This window comes from Delphinapterus leucas, chromosome 11, assembly GCF_059928025.1.
Source record: "Delphinapterus leucas isolate spDelLeu-1000000601 "Yukka" chromosome 11, BTC_Dleu_Yukka2, whole genome shotgun sequence".
NCBI lineage: Eukaryota > Metazoa > Chordata > Mammalia > Artiodactyla > Monodontidae > Delphinapterus > Delphinapterus leucas.
The window spans coordinates 91,835,706-91,855,082 of record NC_143139.1 but is presented as its reverse complement, the minus strand read 5'-3'; the positions used below and the strand labels follow the sequence as shown (position 1 = coordinate 91,855,082).

Sequence of the window (19,377 nt, the reverse complement as noted above, 5' to 3'; positions counted from 1 at the left end):
TGGCTGGCCAAGTTTTTGGAGCAGGTCCTAGGGGAGGTAGCATTTCCCTTTTGGCAGAAGCTGTCTTTGGGAGCCTTGTAACTTGTGTGGAAGGTCTGGGAAGGTTCAGATCCAGGTGCTGGAGTGACGGGGGTGGGGTGGGGGGAGGTTGGGGGGATAGAGTGGGAGTGGCGCTGGCTGCCCAGCACCCGGCACTCCAAATTCTCTGGCTGGTTTCCCGGTTTGACCTGAGTGCCCCACCCGGGGTGGGTGACGAGTGGCTTTGCGCATCCCCTCCTGCCCCTTGTCCCTGCAGCCGGAGGGGTGCTGGGCAGGGGGAGCGGTGGCAGAGAGGAGTGAACGTGAAGCCCGCTGCGGAGATCCACTGCTGCTCGGATCCCGAGGTTCCTCGAGGCTGAGGGGGCGCACTCGCCCTCCCCACCCACTGCAGATCTCAGGCTTTGTCCCCCAGACAGCAAGCCGGGGTGACAGAAGAGTTTGGAGCCCCCTGGCCCTGGGTTTGAGTTCAGGCTGGGCGATCCTAGTGAGTCAACTGGCTTCTAAGACCTTCTGTCTCAGCATTGTTCAAACGGGCCACGGCTCCTGAGCCAGCGCACCCAGTCCCCCGGTCCCCCGGGGCTGCCTCCAGCACCGGGCCTGGCTGGCGTGGGGCACTGCCCATCACTTCCCTTGACGTTTCCCCTTCTCTGTCAGCTGATCCCCACCTCCCTTCCTGCCCCATCATATCCGCCCCCCATATCTCTCCCATCGTTTCACACTCAGGGCGTCCCACAATGGCCCCCGCTTGGGGAGCATCCATGTCTTCCCCTCTGGAGAGCCCTGTCTATGACACTAGCTTTCAAGTGCCACCTCGAAGGCCCTGGCTCGCCCTCTGTGTAACTCTGAGGTCCCCTCCCTGTCAACCCTCCGTGGCCCCATCACTTCCTGCCTTGTTTTATGGACACCTGTGATGAAGCCGTATCTTCCCGCTCACATCCTAGACTCACCAGTACCCGATCCTGTGCCTGGCACACAGTAGGTGCTCATTAAATGCTTATTGACCAGAAACGAGGTGAACTACATTCTTAGGAGCCGCAGGTTCTTGGAGAACAGCTCTGGCCCTGCCCGTGGAAGCGAGTCTCCAGCCCAGAGGGTGCCCAGGTCTCCTGCTGGTGTCCCGGATCAGGGATGCCTGGCAGGGGCCCAGCCCAGCCCCTGAGGGCCACCCCACCCTTGAGCTGTTCGGCCAGACCGCACGCTCCGCCTTCTGCAAACGGCCGTGGGGGCAGCAGCTTGGGTAAGTTCCCCTTCCGCTTCCTCCTGCCTCCTGTCCCGCCGCTGCTGCTCCTTGCTCAGGGTGCCTCTCCAGCTCTCCATACCCCTGTGTCTGCAGAAGCGCTCCGGGCCCTGAGCTGTCAGCACCACCGCCCTCCAGGCCTCGGACACGATGCAGGCCATAAAGTGTGTGGTGGTGGGAGATGGGTAGGTACCTGGCTGGACTTGCTGACGGCTCCGTCCCGGGGTAGCCCTGGCCCCCCCCACCCGCCCTGGCACCCCTGAGGAAGCCCCCTGCCCTGCAGATGGAGGGGTCCCTGGGAGGCCGCCGGAGGAACGGCTCCCTTCTTCTCCAGGGCCCAGAGGGAACCCCAGGGGTGGGCTGAGGATAGCTCCACTCTGTCTGCCCACCTCACCCCGGAAGCTGCCTGGGTGGAGAGTACAGGACTAGGGTTGGGGATGCCTGGGGCCCCTCGCCTGCACCCTGAGAGCTGAGGCTGGTCTCCCATGGGCCCTCAGGCTTCGATTCTGTGGATGCCGGCTCGGGGTGGGGGGAGGTGGGTCCCCAGGCTGACCTGGGCTCTAGTCACAGGCTTGCGCTGCTGTGTGGTCTTGGGCAAGTCACAGCGCCTCTCAGAACCTCAGCTTGGCCATCTGGAAAGAGGCCCATGCCCGCAGGGTTGATGTGGGGTCCCTGGAGATATTTTGACTGGTTGTCCTGCACGTAAGTGTGTTTGCTGAAGCCGGCCTCCTGAGCCTCAGCCTGCGCGGCTGGGGAGCTTGGGAGCTTGCGCGGGGGCTGCGGGTGAGGAGCAGGGGGGGAGGGGCGTGAGAGACAGCTGCGGGAGGAGGAGGAAGGGGGAGGGGCGTGAGAGACAGAGCTGTGGGAGGAGGAGGAAGGGGGAGGGGCGTGAGAGACAGCTGCGGGAGGAGGAGGAAGGGGGAGGGGCGTGACTGGGGGCCAGTGGGGGCCAGGGCGACTTCTCAGCTGTTACATCTCAGCGACCTCAGGTTGTCATGTCCTGCTAGGGGCCTCAGTTTCCTCATCTGTAAAATGACAGCTTTGATGTGCCCGTCTCTCGTGCCTGCCAGCAGCACTGTCTTAGGGTCCAGCCCGCAGGTACCGCCTGGGGTTTTCTGTAGGTCCAACCCCGACACGTTCCCGCTGGTCTGGCTGGGCAGGCCTCTTATCCAACCCTCCCATCCTACTGAGGGGCAGCCTGAGGCCTTAAGAGACTCGATTTTCCTGGCCTGGGGTGGGCTGGTTTATCAGGCAGCCCTCCGCTGATTCTGATGCATGTTATCTGCCCGCCTGTCCAGCCCTGTTCACTTCTGCTTTATATCTGATCTGAGGAGGGGAGGGCGGAAGCCAAGGGCAATGTTCCAGTCACTTAGAGTTACCTTGTTGGCAGGCCCGGGGCAGGGGGTGGGGAGAAGAGGGCAGCCGGTCTCCTCTGAGCAGGAAGTGACGAAACCAAGTTGGGCAGGGGAAGGCCCAGGGCTATCTGTGCCCCCTGCCCCCTCCCAGCCCAGCAGACTGAGGGCGAAGACTGCACGAGTAATGGCGATCACTACTAACTTAGTACTTACTATGTGCAGGCCCTGGGCTTAGTCACACTCCTCTGTTTTATCCTCCCACCAACCCTAATATTAGACCCATTTTACAGTTGGGAAAACTGAAGCTCAAAGAAGTTGTCATTTGCCCAAGACCTCATGGGATTTGAATCCTGGTCTCTCTGATTCCTAAACTCCATGCTTTTAACAGCCATGGTGAGGTGGGAGGGAAAGAGGAGGGTCAGGCTTTCCCCAGTATTTGCTGCTGCTACACCGTGCCAGGACTGTGCTCAGTTCTTTCACCGGCTTCGTCTAATTTACCTCTCGGTCCATCCTATGAGATGAACTCATCTTATCCCTATTTTCTGGATGGGGAAACTGAGGCATAGGGAGGTTAAGTGACTTGCCTAAGATCATGCTACCACTAGGTAGGTGATGAAGCTGGGATCTGGATCCCAGGGGAGTGATGGCAGAGCCCTGGACAGGTACCAGGGGCCTCCTGGGGACCCCCTGCTCTTAACCCTCTGTCTCACATCATTGTCACCTGGGGAAGCCTGTCACAATACAAATTCCCAGATCCAGCCCACACCCCCGATCCAGAATCTCTGGGGTAGGACCTTGAAGTCTGTCCTTTAACACACACCCCAGATGACTCTTAGGTGTGAGAATGCTGATACAGGGATTCTCAGACGGGGACACTGATGCCCAGAGGGGTGGGCCTGGGTCTTCTCTGAGGGCTGGGCTAGGGGACTGGGCAGGTGCTGAGAAACCTCCCTGAGTCTCGGGCAGGGCCCATGACCACTGTCCTCTCGAACTTCCTGTCTTTCAGAGCCGTGGGCAAGACGTGCCTGCTCATTAGCTACACCACCAACGCCTTCCCGGGAGAGTACATCCCCACCGTGTGAGTTCTGTGCGTGGGCGGGGCGCTCGGAGGCTGGGGAGACACGCATCACCAAGCCCACCCCCTTTTCAGGCACATCCTGTGAGCCTGAAAGTCAGCCTCCAGCCAGTCTCTGCCTGCCAGAGCTGCCCACTGGTTCAGCCGGGGAGGCAGCAACCAGCGCCGGGATGAGTGCCGAGGGCTCCCAGAGGGGAGAGAGGCTGCCGCGGGGTGGGGAGGTGCAGAAGGTGTGCCAGGGAGCAGGTGGCCTTCCAGCAAGGAGATGCGGAGGGCTGGCGTGAGCAAAAGCAGGGTGGAAGAGGGGCTGGGGCGAGTCGTGGAGGGCCTTGACACCGGGAGGTCAGAGATATCAGGGCCCACGTGCGTGCCGGGGGAGAGGGCAGTGCCACCTGGAGGCCTGCCCTCGTGTTGGATGTGGTGGCAGGGCTGTCACCTGACGCACAGGTATGTAGGAGTATGTGGGGTGAATGGGAAGCATCGGCCCCCTCTCACCGATGCTCGGTGGCCCCATCCCTCTCAGGACAGCCCCCCAACTCCATAGCACAGCATCCAAGGCTCTGTGTGGCCTTCTCCCACCTTCCTTTCTGGCTTCATAGCCCAGTACTTTGCTTCTTGTCCCGTCTGCTTCCCGCCCCTGGTCACCAAGCACTCCCTGGGCATTTCCACCTCAGGGCCTTTGCTCCAGCTGCTCCCTCTTCCTGGACTGCTTTTCCTTCCCACGTCCACATGTCTAAGACCTCCAGGCCAGCTCCAGTGTCTGCTCCCCCAGGAAGCCTTTCTGATCTAGCCTGAAAGTGTCTCTCACTCCCCAGAGAGATTTTGTCTGATCTTTCCCACGATCACGAGCCTACGGAGGGCAGGGGGCCACGTCCAGTTCTTTCTGGGTCTCCCCGTTGTCTTAGGAGAGTGTCTTATGCACAGTGCAGTCTACACATCGCCTTAGACACGATATATCTGTTTTGAGTTGACCTGAATTGAACTTCACGGAGAGGCCCTAGGAGGATGGATCACTGCTACCATCTATCAAGGGCCTACTGTGTCCTGGTCCCCGGACGAAATGTCACACATGTGTGATCTCATTTGATGCTCATGGAAGGAGGTGGCTATTATTCTAGCCCCAGGGTGCCTGCGGGGGAAGCTGAGGCTCACAGCAGCTAAGGGGCCTGTCCCGCAGGGTCACCAGGTGGGCTGGGCTCCCTCTACTGATATGTCTCCCTGGGACACTGGCCGAGGCTCCAGTTGCCTCAGGAACCCCAGCCCGGGCAGGAGGACGGCAGCGAGGAGAGGGCAGAGAAACCTGGGTAGGAAGCCTGGAAAACTGATTTCTGCCCCGGTTCATTTCGCAACTCCCGCTATGGCGCCAGTGACCCTCTCCGCATTGGCCCTTACCTGCACGCTCGCCACCAATCACCAAATGCCTTCTGGCGCTGAGGGAGGGCTGGCTCTAGCCCTGAGCGGGAAGGCAGGTGCAGAATCGGGGAAGGCAGCTCCTGCAGAAGGCCAGTCTCACCAGGACGGTGCTGGCGCTACCTGTGTCCTGTCTCTGCCTGTTGCAGCTGGGCTGGAGGGCCCACTTGCTCAAAGATCTTAGACCAATTGCTTCCCCTCGGTGAGCCTCAGTTTTCCCTTTCTATAAGAGGAGGGGCAGGGCTGGGACGTGCCAAGCTCATTGCCCGGGGGCCTTCCCTGCGCAGGGAGGTGGGAGGCGAGTTCTCTGGGGCAAGATGGTGGGACCGGCAGAGACTGAGGTAGGGCCAACGGCGCTCAGCAGCCCGGAGAGACTGGCCCCTGGTGGCCCCGAGTGGATTCGGTTGTCCTGGACAACCTTGTGGAAGGACAGACAGAATGGACCAGACAAGGTTTACCTTCCCAGGACTCTGAGGGGTTGGGTCAGAGAGCAGGGCCGGCTCCTGGGTGAGCCATCTAGGCAGGCACACACTCGGGTGGGTCCTGCACTTGGTTTAATGCTCAGATGCCCCATCCTGAAATTCTTAATGTTTGAACAAGGGTCCCTGCATTTTCATTTTGTGCTGGACCTGCCAGGTGTGTAGCCAGGCCTGCATCCCACACTCTTTGTCTTCCATATGGAGTTACTCGGCTCTGGACAAGCCCCCAGAGGGGCTCCTGCTACAGTGCTCGCACCCCTGTGACAGGGAGGGGAAAATAAGCCACCCTGAGCCCTTGACAGTGGAGGGTGGGGACAGCCGGGGAGAGCAGAGTTGGGGAAAACAGGTAGCCTGAGATCTCTGGCACAGAGATAGAGGTCAAGAGAGCTCTGGGGCTGGGGGTGGTAGGGTTTGCTGGGGCCGGAGGCAGGTGCCAGTGGACCAGATCAGATAAGCGAGAGAGCTGAGCTGAACTTGCTGCCTGCGGGTTGGGGGATAAGAGCTCAGGGTCAAAGCCCTGTCTCACAGATGGGGAGACCGAAGCCTGCTCCGTGGATGGCCCTGTGCTGGGGGTTGGGGATACAAAGACAAGGCAGGAAGACCCTGCTCTCAGGTACCTGTGACCTAGGGGTTCTCCCCTTTCCCCTCTCCTTATGACCATTCTCAAATGGAAGCCCAGGTGAGCTTTCAGAAGCGAAAATTAGAGGGAGCCACACCTCGGCCTAAATTCCTCCCTTAAAACCCACCTCTTACTCCATTCTGGTCCTCGGGGACCAGACACACCAGCCTCCCCCAGGCTTCTGCGTTCACCACTTCCATCGCTCAGGTCCCGGCCGAGGCATCCCCTCCCTGACACACTGTCTAAAGCGGCCCCTCCCTCCGCCCAGGCCCCCTCCATCTCTCCACCCTGCTTGACATTCTTCGCAGCCCTTCCCCATCTGACTTCTCCTGCTGTGATGGAAGCTCCATGAGGACAGGGCCCTGGTCTGTCTAGTCCACTAGACCAGGGGTCCCCAACCTCTGGGCCACGGCCTGTTAGGAACCCGGCAGCACAGTAGGAGGTGAGCGAGCGAAGCTTCATCTGTGGCTCCCATCGCTCCCATCGCTCGCATTACCGCCTGGACCAGCAGCCCCCCCTTCCCCCCCCTCCTCCCCCGCCCCCGCCTCGCCCATTCCGTGGAAAAATTGTCTTCCATGAAAGAAGACATGGTGCCAAAAAGGTTGGGGACCGCGGCACTAGACCAGCTTCTAGAACAGAGATGAGCACGTGGCTGGTGCTCTGTAGTGACAGGGCCAGCCTGGCAGGCAGGGAGGGCATGTTCCAGCCTGTCCTGAAAAGGTGCTGGAACTCAGCCACCAGCAGGGGTTCAGCTCTGTGGGGGCTTGTCTCTGGGAAGGAAGAACACAGGTGGTTAATTTAGGTCGGAGGGGCCAGTACTTGGTTTTCACCTTCCTTTGTAAACTGGCAAATCCAGCCCAGATTCCCATGGACAGGATGACGTGCAGCCTCCCTAGTGGACGTACCAAGCTTTCCGGCCTGGCCTCGCACCTCCCCCTCGCCCCATACTCTTGCCACCGAGCGAGTTATTCCCTCACTGTGTCCTGCTGGCTCAAGCCTCCCCATTGCTCATACACACCCTCTGTCCCCTTGCATCCCACCTGGGACACCTCTCCGCTCCCCCATCTCCTCCAACCACCCACCTCTCTCACCGGTGGCTCCGTCTCCCAGCTTCCCCTCTGACCCTTCTCCAAGATTTTTCCACCCAGTGGCCAAGAGGGCCTTTTCCAAATGCAAAGCTGATCATGTAACCCCTGCCTGGTGAAGGCCCTCGGTGGCTCCCCATTGCCTGGAGGACCACGCCCCAAATTCAGCAGTGGTCCATGCCCCACCTGACCTATCAATCCTCCCTGGTCCCCAAGTCACAGCCATGCATGCCCTGTGGTCCCTGTGTTCTGTGAGTCCACTTTCTTTCCCCTGGAAGCTTGGGTGGTGGTCAGGTGATGCCCGGCGCTGAGCCCCCTTTCACCTGCCCCCCATACCCCTCCTCCACTCCATGCTGGGGTCAGGGCCGGGCCTGCAGCCCTGGGGGTGCAGAAAGAAGCCACGCAGACTCTGGGTGAAAGCACTCCAGCCGTGTGACCATGGGCATGTCACTCTCGGGCTTTGACTCAGTTTCCTGCTGTGTAAAATGGGCACCATGGTAGAATCCACTTCCTGGGCTCACTGAAACGATCTAAGTATGAAGGGCCTGGAAGAGCACTTGGCACCCCTGGGTGCCCAGCCAGCGTGAGCTCCCTGTCCTCTCCACAGCTCCCAGTCAGCCCCCAGACCCCAGCTCAAACTCTGCTGAGTCTCCAGCCATGAAGTCGCAGTGATGCTTACGCCATGAGCTTTTCTGAATTGGGTAACAGGATCTAGTTCTGGCTCTGCCCCCAACTGACTGCGAGATCTTGGGCAAGTCCCTTCCTGTCTGTGAGCCTCAGTTTCCTCATCTGGTAAATGGGAGTGAGGGTTGGCCGCAGTGGTGGTATAAGGTTCCTCTGGTCCTGGTTGCCTGTGGGTCTCTGAAGTAGGGGACCCCGGGAGTTGTGGATCATTTTGTCCCTGCAGTGATCCCTCAGGGTCTGGCAGCTGGTCCTCTGTGGGGGGCCGGTGACGTTTAAGGATGAGACTGTCCAGCTCCTCAGCATCTCCCCATGAGGTGGCTTGAATATCCTCCGTCCCTGGATCTTCCTAATGGCCCCAAGAGATAGGGCTTTTCTCACAATGAAGAAAGTGAGGCTCAGAGAAGCTGGGTTACTCACCCAGGGTCACACAGCCAGGACAAGGCTTCACAAGGAACTTACTGTTCCCTCCCACCTCTGGGTGGCTATCCCCGGGCGAATCAACCCTGCTGCAGTGCGTTTGTCCACTCTCTCGCTCGCAAATGAGTGTACAGAGGGAGCCAGGTTCAAATCCTAGCTCCTATGCTTGTGAGCTGGTTGGCCTTGGAAGAGTTATTTGACCTCTTGGGGCCTCGGTTTCCTCAACTGTCTAATGGCAAGAACTTGAGGTTCTTTTATCTTGGGTCACTTGGGACTTCAAGACCTAATGTATGAAGGTCTCTAACCCTCTGACCAGCCCCAGAGCAGGTGTTTGGTGCTGCTACAAGTCCCAGGAACCAGCTCTTTCCCCGTTGCCACGGCCCCTGAGACCCTGGAGTTGGCTCAGAGAAGACAGATGCCTTTGGCTCAAGGAATCTTGGGGGATTTTTGGTGTCAGAATTTCAGACTGGACTGTAAAGGAAAGAGTGTCCCTGCATCCTAAGCTCATCCCAAAGGAGTGTTTCTGGCAGAAGCCGAAGAAAGCATGGGCACTTCTTTCCCCATCATGCCCAGCGATGTCTCCCTGAACAGTGCCTTCTGCCTGAAATCCCACTATGGTATGGGTGGTACCAAGAGTAGGTCCACAGGGCACCTACTACGCACCAAGTGCGATGCTGGCCTTGGTGCAGTGAGGAACGAGCCAGGCTTGATGTCTGCTGTTTGGGTGCTAAGTTCACCACAGATTACTGAGTTGGGACGGGGTGGGGGCCCCGACCTGGCTGGGGCTCGGGAAAGGCTTCCTGGAGGTGACCTTGAAATGGGACTGGAGGGAGGATGAGTAAGAGTCAGCCCAGCACCAGGAAAGAAGAAGAGTGGGGAGCCAGGGGAGGGGCGTTTGCAGGAACTTTCCAGGCAGGAGGGAGCAGGGCCATCTGCGGAGCTTAAGGCTGGACAAGCATGGGGTGTTAAACATGTCAGGTTACCCACTTTTTGGTGGGGGGGTTGCCTGTCACAGGACAGATGTCTTTGGAGTTGCTCTGAAGCATTACGGCCTCTACAGCCTGTCACTGAGCCGTGTTCTGGGAGGGCTTCGTGGAGGGGGTGGCATCCCAAGGGCTTCAGTTCAGTTTGGTTTAACTCTGTTCCACCTGCGCTCACTAGGTGCCAGTCCTGAGTCTTCAGAGATGAAACTGACATGGGCCCCGCCCTCACGGAGCCCACAGCCCATGGCGGGACAGAGACACACTAAAACCAGTTCATAGTCAAGGCAAAGCAGTTGCCTGAGAGAGGGGACGACAAGCTCCTTCCAGGTCGGGGACAGGGAGGGAGGTGTCTGGGACGTTTCCCCACAGTGCGAGCTTGTGCGATTGCCCTGGAGGCCTCTCTGGTGTTGGCAGGGAGATGTTAGCCTCTGCCCCACCCTATTCCTTCAACAGGTGCCTCTCCAGTGTGCGCCAGTGGCCTTTCCTGAAATCTCCAGTAACTGAGTTTTTGGTGTGCACTAGGGGTGGGCGGGAAGGCCAGGGAATTAACACCCAAGGACTTCCCTCTGCCAATGGGAGATGGAGAAGGTGGTTAAATACCCCAGCTCCCTGCCTCCTCTGGGGGATGCCCTGAGCCCAGTGGCCCCAGCCAGACGGAGCCCCGGTTCCCGCGCAGTAACAGCTCAACGGCTGCTGTCCCTTCCCCTCGGCTGCCTGGAGTCACTTCCCAAATAAACCGCTGGTGCCGCTCCCTCATCTCGGGGTTTGCTTCTGGGGGGACCCAACCTAAGATGGGAATGAACACTCATTCAACAAATATTGGGTGACTAGCCGCAGCGTCCAGCCTAGGAGGTGGGTAAAGTTTATTCTGATCATGCCTTGGAGAGAATGTTATGCAGCCTCGAAAAATCGTCTCTCCAAAGGGTAGGGAAGGGCAGAAAAACAGTAGAGACAATGTTTTCCTCTTTATGCTTACCTGCGTTTAAAATTTCTTATGTAATAGATCAGTATTTAAGAAAAATAAAAAATAAAACCCAACTGCGTAGAGCTTTGTGACTTTGGTCCTGTTGTAGCTCCTCTCTGGGTCTTGGCCTCTGCCATGGAACCATGGACTGCAAGTCCCTAGACTCTGGGGCTGGAGACTGGCCCTTCTATCTTACCTGTTCCCACAGGTTCGACAACTATTCAGCCAACGTGATGGTGGACAGCAAGCCCGTGAACCTGGGGCTGTGGGACACGGCAGGGCAGGAGGACTACGACCGCCTCCGGCCGCTCTCCTACCCGCAGACGGTATGCTGCCCAGCCCTCCTCGTGGTCCTGGGCTTTGCATCCCTCTTGCCTCTGCCTGCTGAGCCCTGACCCTCCCCTTAAGGCCCAGCTCGAGGAGTCCCCGCCCTCCATCAGGCCCCTGTCATTACCGTGCCCTCTGTCTTCCCAGCCCCTCTGCCTCTTGGGCTGTGGCACCACCTGGTTCTCAGTGGGTGGGGCAGGCAGACTCTGGACCAATGGGAGCTCAGGATGGCCAGCTCTGGGGGTGCTAGGGGAGGGGAGGAGTGATGGGGGCACATCTGCAGGTGGCTGTGTGGTTGCTGGGCTCTCTCTCCAGGGTGGCAAGGAAAGCGCTGGGGCTGGTGGCCAGATGGCGGGTTGGGGGTAGGTAGTGAGTGCCTGGTGGGGAGCATGGATTCTGGAGTTCCAGATGGCAAATGCTTTCATCCTTGTAAGCCTCACTTTCCCCATCTGTGGAATGGGGTAGCAGCAGCACCGCTACAGTGTTGTGTGAAGATTAACCACTTAGGACAGGCTCGGGCCGTTAGGAAGTGTTGGATAAACAAGCAGCAGCCTGGTGTAGAGGTGGGAAGGGAATCCCTACTCTGCCGGATCCTAAGCGCCCAGCATCCACTGGGCACTCCCGCCCTCAGTGGCTGCCCAGGTGTGGGAGAGCCCAGGTGGGATGCCTCCAGGCCTCCCCTCATGAGTAACCCTTGTCTGACCTCCCAGGACGTCTTCCTCATCTGCTTCTCCCTTGTCAGCCCAGCCTCCTATGAGAATGTCCGGGCCAAGGTGAGCGGCATGGGGCGGGGGTCTTGGGGGGATGGGGCAGGTGACCCTGAGGGAGGGAGCACGGGAGGGAGGGACAGCCCAGCCTCCTATGAGAATGTCCGGGCCAAGGTGAGCGGCATGGAGCGGGGGTCTTGGGGGGATGGGGCAGGTGACCCTGAGGGAGGGGAGCACGGGAGGGAGGGACAGCCCAGCCTCCTATGAGAATGTCCGGGCCAAGGTGAGCGGCATGGAGCGGGGGTCCTGGGGGGATGGGGCAGGTGACCCTGAGGGAGGGGAGCACGGGACGGAGGGACCACTGACTTTGGCCTGCCCCTGGGGCTGCAGAGGATGTGGGCAGAGAGGGTCCCTAGTGCCACCCAGGGCTGGCAGGGGGCACTGGGGGTGAGACTCAGAGGGGGTCTCAGAGGGGGCTGTGATAGTTAGCTTTACTCTCTAACCTGTCCTCTCTCCTCCCCACACACCCTCATGACCCCCTATTATCTCCTCCCGACTTGGTGCCCCTCTTCTCCCCCTACCCCCTGCACAACCTCCTGCCCCCACCCACCGGCCCAGTGGTTCCCGGAGGTGCGGCATCACTGCCCCAGCACGCCCATCATCCTGGTGGGCACCAAGCTGGACTTGCGGGACGACAAGGACACCATCGAGAAGCTGAAGGAGAAGAAGCTGGCACCCGTTACTTACCCGCAGGGCCTGGCGCTGGCCAAGGAGATCGGTACAGGGCTCGGGCTCAGACAGCGGAGCTGGGTGCAGGGGGATTGGAAACATAGCGTCCAGGGCCAGGCTGTGCGATTCCACCCTGGGTGTGCCGTGTACTAGCTGTGTGACCCTGGACGAGTCACTTAGCCTCTCTGGGCCTGTGTTTCCTCCTCAGTGAACCGTGGCAACAGTAGTAGCTCTGGGTGGTTGGGAGAATTAGATGAATTCACGCCCATGAGCTCCTAGAGCAGCACTGCACGTGGGAAGCACTTTGTGTTAATTGTTATTATAGTATTAGTATAATACATAAACAGACATTGAAATAAGTGCATTTGGACAGACAGAAGCAGGGATGGAGTGGGGCGTGCTGTGGTTTCTCAGAGGACGAGCAGCCAAGTCAAGCTTGGGTTTTCCGGGAAGGCTTCCTGGAGGTGGTGCTTCTGCTTGGGTTTGAAGGGTGACGTCTTTCCCTCTGCATCCTTCTCACCCCCCATTCCTCACCCTCCTGGCTTCTCAGCCCAACTCCCCTTTGCCTCCCGGCCACTGGGCCAGAGAAGTGACTTCTCAGGGTCACGCAGCTGGTAGGTGGCAGAACCAGGATTTGAACACAGGACCACAAACCGATGGCTTGGGGGCCTCCTCGTGGTGGCTCAGGGCTGCCTGCACCAGGGAGGTGACGACCGATGGGTCTGGCCTCTTCCGTGGTGTCCAGGTCTGCTGTCCTTTGCCTGGGGACAGGGTACTTGCCCAAGAGCCTGGGACCACCAGTGGGGTTTGGCCACTATGAGAAGTGGCCCAGCTGCCCAGGGTGCTCTGCGTCACCACAGGGTCCGGCAGACCCAGGGTTTGGCCCCTGAATTGGTGGGGCCTGCTGCAACCCATCCCTCCCTCAGCCCTACCACTCTTCCTTCCGCCGGAACTGGGAGGGCCCTGGGGACTCACATCTCTTCACAGGAAGAGAAACCACAGCCGTCACCCCCTCCTTCATGTGACTAGCCCAGTGACATGGCCGTCTTTCCCAGGGGCCTCCGCTGCCACTTAAACCCTGGGTCCTTTGTCCCATCCTAGGGGCTCTGGCTCTCAGGCCCTCTGGTCTTTCCTCACGAATATTGGGGGTTGCACCCCTGCCTTCTCTTCTTTCTAAACAGCCTGTCCCCCCGGACTCCTTCCACCCAAGACAGTGACTCTCCAGCCTGTGTCCGACCCCGTCCTTCTTAAAGCACAAGCTTTGGAATAAGATGGGGCCTGGAAGCCTGGATTCTGGTCCTGGCAATGACTGTCTGTGTGACCTTGGGCCGGTGGCTCCCCCTCTCTGGACCTCAGTTTCCCCATCCGTACTAGCCAGCCTAAACACTCCCTAAAGATCCTTTCTCCTTCATGAGGAGATGAGTTGGGGTTCCTGCCTTGGCCTCTAGCCAATCCATCTTGGAGCCAATACCAGCTGGGGGTGGCCAGGGGCAGTGACTAGTGACTTTGAACTTGCCTCGGACGAGCCCAGGCCAAGGGGGAGACCCGGGGGGCCTGCAGGCTAATGAGGGCAGCAGCTACCTCTGCCCACCAGGCCAGGGTGACGAGCTGTGGGGCAGCTCTGATCCCAGCTGCTAATCACAGCATTGAGCGCTTCCTGGGTGCTGGGCCTGTGCATTCTCCTGCTTCATCGTCATAGCAACTATGAAGGAGGGACTCTCATCATCCCACTTTACAGAGGAGGAAACTGAGGCTCAGGGAGAAGTCACTAGCTCAAGGCCACCCAGCCGGGATGTGCCACGGCCGAGACTTGAATCCGGGCTGCGTGGCTCCCTCAGTCATGATCAGGGTGGTCTGCTGCCCCCACAGGTGGGCGACTGGGGAGCAGAGAGGGGGGACAGCAGGCTGAGGTCCTGGAGTGGCCAGGCCTCTAGTCAGGACCCTTTCTCTAGACACTACTGATCCAGGAAGCAGGAGGGTGGCAGGTGCCAGGGAGGATGAAGCTGGAGGGTGTGGAAGAAAGAAGTGGACACTGGCTACGGTCCCTTGCAGGGAGACAGTGGCCAAATGCCCAGTGACACCCTTCTGGGCACAGAGGGTTATGGTGACGAGACTCCCAGACCCAACTCGGGGTGCTCCGTACCTGCCAGCTGAGCCCTGGGACCACTGCCCGTGCTCCCTGGTGGGACAATGCTCCCACGTGCAAGGGAGACATCCAGCGTGTGACTCAGGACAAGTGACATCCTCTCTGAGCCTTGGTTTCCTTGTCCTTGCCCCACACTTTCTTTCCCTCGTGCCTGGGCTGCCCCTCCTGAGATCTTGGCTCCCCTCTCCCAGCTGTGTGTCTCTGGCCCCGGGGCATCCCCTTTCTGGGCCTGACTCCTCACCTGGGAAGTGGGGACTCACAGAATTTCTTCACAGGGTTGTCGGAAGCGCCCAGCTCAGTACCTGGCAGGGAGCAGGTGCTGATCAGCGTTGGTCTGCTTCCTTCCCCCCACGCAAGAGCAAAGTTCCCCCCTCCTGCCCCTCTCCTTCTCTGTTTCCTGAAATCGGCCCCCAGGCCTCTCGCAGAGGGCATTTTTCAGTTGCTTACTTCAGGGAGACTGCTTGGGTTGTAATGGACACAGGAGCTCTCACAGGTTCCTTCCACTGCCCCTGGGAGTGGGGCTCAGCCTACCTTCCTCAGTCTGTGCCCCGTGCTCCAGCCCTGAGTGGTCACGTGGGAGAAGGCTGGTCCCCTCGTGGGGGAATGGGTGCTCCCCAGTTCCCATTCCTCTTGCTGAGGGCCCCCAGCTGCCCCTGGGGGAGGGGAAATGTCTAGTGTGTGACTTTGGATAAGTGACTTTTCTGAGCCTCAGTTTTCTCATCTGTAGAGTGGGGAGATGCGAAGGACTGGCTAGATGACATTTGGAATGTCCTAGTGAGCGGGCCACGGGTTCCTCAGGCCTCCCGGGGGAAGACGGAGGCAGGCATGTGGGAATTTTCTAGAAGAAAGTGAGGCACCGAGAAATTTGGTCACCGTAGCTTGAGCCCCTTTCTTGCCAGGAAGGTATACTTCCTTAAATTAAGGGCTTTTGTGTCCAAGAAAGACACAGACCTGCTCTCATGGGGGGTCTTAACCTCTCCCTCTGAGTAAAACTCCCCCTTTCCGACATGAGGAGACTGAAGCACAGAGGGGTAAATACCCTGCTCTGAGTGACACAGCCCAGGTGGCCACCATAGCCGGTGCAGTTGTATGGCTTGGGAGGGGGTTTTGCCCAGCCCTGACCTAGGCCTCTACCCTCTTGCTGCCCTAACCTAGACTCAGTGAAATACCTGGAGTGCTCAGCCCTCACCCAGAGAGGCCTGAAAACCGTCTTTGACGAGGCGATCCGGGCTGTCCTGTGCCCCCAGCCCACGCGGCCACAGAAGCGGCCCTGCAGCATCCTCTAGGGGTAAGAGCCCCTCCCTCCCCTCCCCACGCTCCGCCCCCCCGCCCCCCACACAGCAGGCTCTGGCTGGGAGGGAGGCGTCCAGCCACTGTTCGGTGGCCCTAGGTTTCATCGGGAGTGGCATTTAGGCTGGGACAGAAGAGGGACCATCAAAGGGGCTTCAGGTTGCCCATTTGCCTGAGCCGGTCCTGCTCTGTGAGCCCAATTCCCAGAAGGAAGGTTCAAAGTGTCAGAAAATGCCAGGTAACCTGAGGCAAGGCGTGGTATCACTGAGCTCCCCCTCTGCCGTCCCTGCAGCAGGGCGGGGAGGATCACGGCAGAAAGATACCTCAGCCCCTACCCCTTGGAAGAGGCCGCTTGAGCCAGGGAGACCTGACACCCACATATAGGGGTGGAGGTAGGACAGACTGAGTTATGAGGCTACTGGGGCAGAAGAGGGATGGGTAGGGGTTGGAGGCACCCACAAGGCTTCCAGGATGGGTGGGACAAGAAGGACGGAGAGGACTTGGCCAACCTTGAGCAAAAGCTGGGAGCTGGAATGAGCCGTGAGCCAGGAGAGCCGGGAGTCGGCTGTGGATTCTGCTTGGCCCCAAATTCTCACCCACTGCCTGTCTCCTTTCCAGGACACACCCAGCCCTCCCAGCCAGATGGTTCTGACCCTGCAGGGCCCCCACCCAAAGCCCCAGGACATCCCCGCTGGCCATGCTGTCCCCTTCCTGTGGCGTTTCTTAGCAAGATGGCTGCAGAGCTTGGCTCATCACCTTCTCTGTGCTGGAGCCCCCCCTGGGGAAGAGCGTGAATCTGTAGGTGCTGCGTCCCCATCCCCTCATGCTCCTGCCTTCCCAGGGGCCAGAGGGGAGCCCCAGGACCGATAAGCTACCCTGTGTTGCTGTGGTCAGATGCCCCACGTGGCATCATCTACCTGTTTACTCCTCCCTCCCAAAACCCGAATCCCCTCTGGAAACTTCGGGCCAGATGGTTGCCGGCCACCACTTATATACCTTCAGGGACGGGTCTCTTGCTCTCCCGTGAGGCAGTCTACTCCAATATTGACGGTCTTGCTTGTCTGAGGTTCTCCTATTGAAGCTAAATTAAGTGTCTGAGAAGTTTGCTCTTCTGGTCTTAGTGCTCCTTTTGGGGACAACATAAAACATTCAGATTTTCTAAATCTCTGTCGGCACCTGCCCAGCCAATCAAAAGGCTGGGTCCTGCTGACTCCTGCCACCTCTCGTCTTTCTGCTCCACTCACAGGATCCTGAGCTGCATTTACCTGTGACAGTCTTAAAACTTGCAGACCCTGCCAGTCAGGATTTCTGTCATTGCAACTAGGAACCCAATTCAACCTGCTTAAGCAGAAAATAAATTTACTGATTCAAGTTTGGGAATATCATGACTTCAGGTGCAGCTTGATCGAGGGGACTCAAATGATGTCATCAGAGCTCACTTTCCTGTACCTTCTGATGTCTGGTTCATTCTTAGGCAGGTGACTCTCAAGGGCTTCTTCCTTCCCGTTTCAAGTTCAGCAAAAAAGAGCAAGTGTCTGCCCCCGGCAAAGTTCTAATTAAGGTTTACTCTGATTGGACCAGCTCAGGTCTTTTCAACCAATCACATTTGTCAGGAGAATGCTGTGTTCTGATTGGTCAAGCCTGGACTACATGCCACACTAGAGCATGGAGCGGAGGCAGCCCTTTCAAAACCATACCCACTAGAGTGGAGGGAGGGGTTGGTTCTCAAAGGGAGACGGAGAGCTTTGCCAGAATTGGGGAATATGGGTGTTGAGCAGCCAGAAACCCCTAGTCTCCACTACTGGAGGTCCCAGGAAAGTGTCCCAACAGTGTAAGGAAGCAATGCCGGACCCAGCAGGCACAAAACACAGGCAAGTTTCTTTAAAAGAGAGATGGGGCTGCTGTAAGGATTTACGAAGCTCATCCCTAAAGCACCAAGGTACAGGATGGAGCCAGTCCCACCTCAGTGTTTGCCAATTCACGAATGCCAGACTTTCCAATCCTGCGGACGACTGTGCTTCTCTATCTAAATGTCATCCATCCATTCAGCACGAATTCACTGAACGCCTACTGTGTGCCAGGCATTGTTCTGTGGTCCAGCGGTACACCCAAGTTCTTGCCCTCAGGGGCTGACACTCTAGAGAAGCTAAAATAAAGGATTAAAAAAAAGAGATATAAGACCCTGTCCCTGACGACACAGAAGTTCCCCCAATTCCCAGCCAGTGAAATGATTTGGGTTTCATTTTCTGCTCTTCCAGGCTCCCGGCCACTTCCACTGCCCCTCGTAAGTCCTGAAGTTCTGATGCAAGATCTCAGCTCACTGGCCTCCTGAGAGCCCAACCCTCTTGAAAGGGATGGGGTGCAGGGGGGAAATCCCGTGGCCTTTTAAAATTTCAGCTCAGACAAGGTCGTTATGCTTTTAAAGTGACTTCTCTGAAACAAACCAAAAAACCACTAACACCCCTGCCCCACCCCCCAACACACGACACAGATACAGACATGTATGTGTCAGAACTCACACCCTAAAACATCCAACGTTTAAAAGCCCTGAGAAGCCCCTTTCAGTGGGCCAGAGTCGAGGAGAGCCTCTTTCTGTTTCCTGCTCTTCCGGGGCCTCAAGATAAATTCAGGACCATCCTGGTGGCCCCAAGGCCTGGCTGCACCCCACCTCCCTCGCTCCTCCTGCGCTTACACCTCCTCTGCCATGTGCCTCTTCCCCTGAGCCTACCCCAGTGGATGCAGTCCTTGTTTTATACCAATAATAAAGTCAGGAAATAAATCCTCTCACCATTGTGTGGTTTCACCCGGCACATATGATCTCATTTAATTCTCCTAGCAGCCTTCCAATGTAGTACTAACAGCTCTGTTTTGCAAAGAAGGAAACAGAGGCACAGGAGTTAGAGCTCAGTTCACTAAGGCAGACACTGTACTTTTCCACCTGATACCACTACTTCCATCCTCTTTGCTAACGGGATTCTAGTTTTGTGCAAAGCAGCAGTGTATTTAGCCCCAGAAAAAATACTTGTTCCCAGCCTGCTTTGCAGCTGGAGTTCCAAGTTCGCACAGTTCTGGCTAACAAGACATAAGTGAAAGTCAGCTGGAAAGGTAGCTTCAGTGAAAGTTTTTGTTTTCTTCCATAAAAAAATAAGGGACCCAGCCAACACTGACCATTGCCCTGGCCCCTTCCTTGATGAATACTGATGAGAAGTCTGGAGCTGCAGCAGCCATCTTATGAACCTGAAGCCACAAACATGAAAATACAACCTAACATGCTAAGAATGGAGTAGCAGAAAGATAAAAAGAGCCTGGATTCTTCACAACTTTGGTCAGCAGCTGAACAAATGCCAGTGGCTGCCTTGGTAAGGGAACAGAGCAAAAATGAAACCACTTATTTGTTTATGTCACTGTTAGGCCTTCTGTTACTGTTGGTTGACAGCATTTGTAACTGAGGTCTTAGGACTCCCAGCTCTGTGTTCCTTCTGCTGTATCATTGTGTCCAGAACTCACTGAGCATGGGGTGAGTCACTCGTTTCTGCTTTGCAAATTGGCTGAGGACCAGAACCCCTTCAGATAGGAAAGAGAAACCTCGAGGGAAGTCGGTGAGGAGTTTTGAAACAGGAAGAACCGTTAGTTGTGGGCAGGAGCTGACAACATGGCGATGCTCACTCGTTTGACAGCAGCCACTCCCATGGACCCGCCTGGTGCCAGGCCCAGGCTGGGTATCAGGGCTTGGGTGCATTATATTTGGCCTCTTGCACTAAAATCATCATCTGGTGGCAAAGGAAAGCACCTGCCAGATAAGCCTAGTGCATTTGGGGCTCTCTGTCTTGG

At 57.8% G+C, this 19,377-nt stretch overlaps 1 protein-coding gene across 3 annotated transcripts; it reads left to right on the top strand.

Annotated features, from left to right (window-relative positions):
* The first annotated feature begins 1,326 nt into the window (after positions 1-1,326).
* RAC2 (Rac family small GTPase 2) lies at positions 1,327-18,333 on the top strand. 3 transcript variants are annotated; one of them, XR_016395054.1, is made up of 8 exons: positions 1,327-1,461; positions 3,638-3,709; positions 10,556-10,673; positions 11,385-11,447; positions 12,000-12,159; positions 15,412-15,544; positions 16,165-16,344; positions 17,805-18,333. XR_016395054.1 is itself a non-coding variant. In XM_022596515.3 (7 exons), the coding sequence occupies exons 1-6, from the start codon at positions 1,427-1,429 to the stop codon at positions 15,540-15,542; spliced, it is 579 nt and encodes a 192-aa protein (XP_022452223.2). In that variant the 5' UTR covers positions 1,327-1,426; the 3' UTR covers positions 15,543-15,544; positions 17,805-18,333. The 3 variants fall into 3 exon arrangements, 2 of the variants coding, with proteins under 2 accessions (XP_022452223.2, XP_022452224.1); XM_022596515.3 differs by lacking the exon at positions 16,165-16,344; XM_022596516.2 differs by having other exon boundaries at positions 16,165-18,333.
* The last annotated feature ends 1,044 nt before the right edge of the window (positions 18,334-19,377 follow it).

What these genes read in the sequence shown, in the direction of transcription:
- RAC2 (XM_022596515.3), top strand. Translation starts at nt 1,427, where the DNA reads ATGCAGGCCATAAAGTGTGTGGTGGTGGGAGATGG. An exon ending in TGTGTGGTGGTGGGAGATGG is followed by an intron (nt 1,462 to 3,637) that starts GTAGGTACCTGG and finishes CCTGTCTTTCAG; the next exon opens with AGCCGTGGGCAAGACGTGCC. An exon ending in GGAGAGTACATCCCCACCGT is followed by an intron (nt 3,710 to 10,555) that starts GTGAGTTCTGTG and finishes CTGTTCCCACAG; the next exon opens with GTTCGACAACTATTCAGCCA.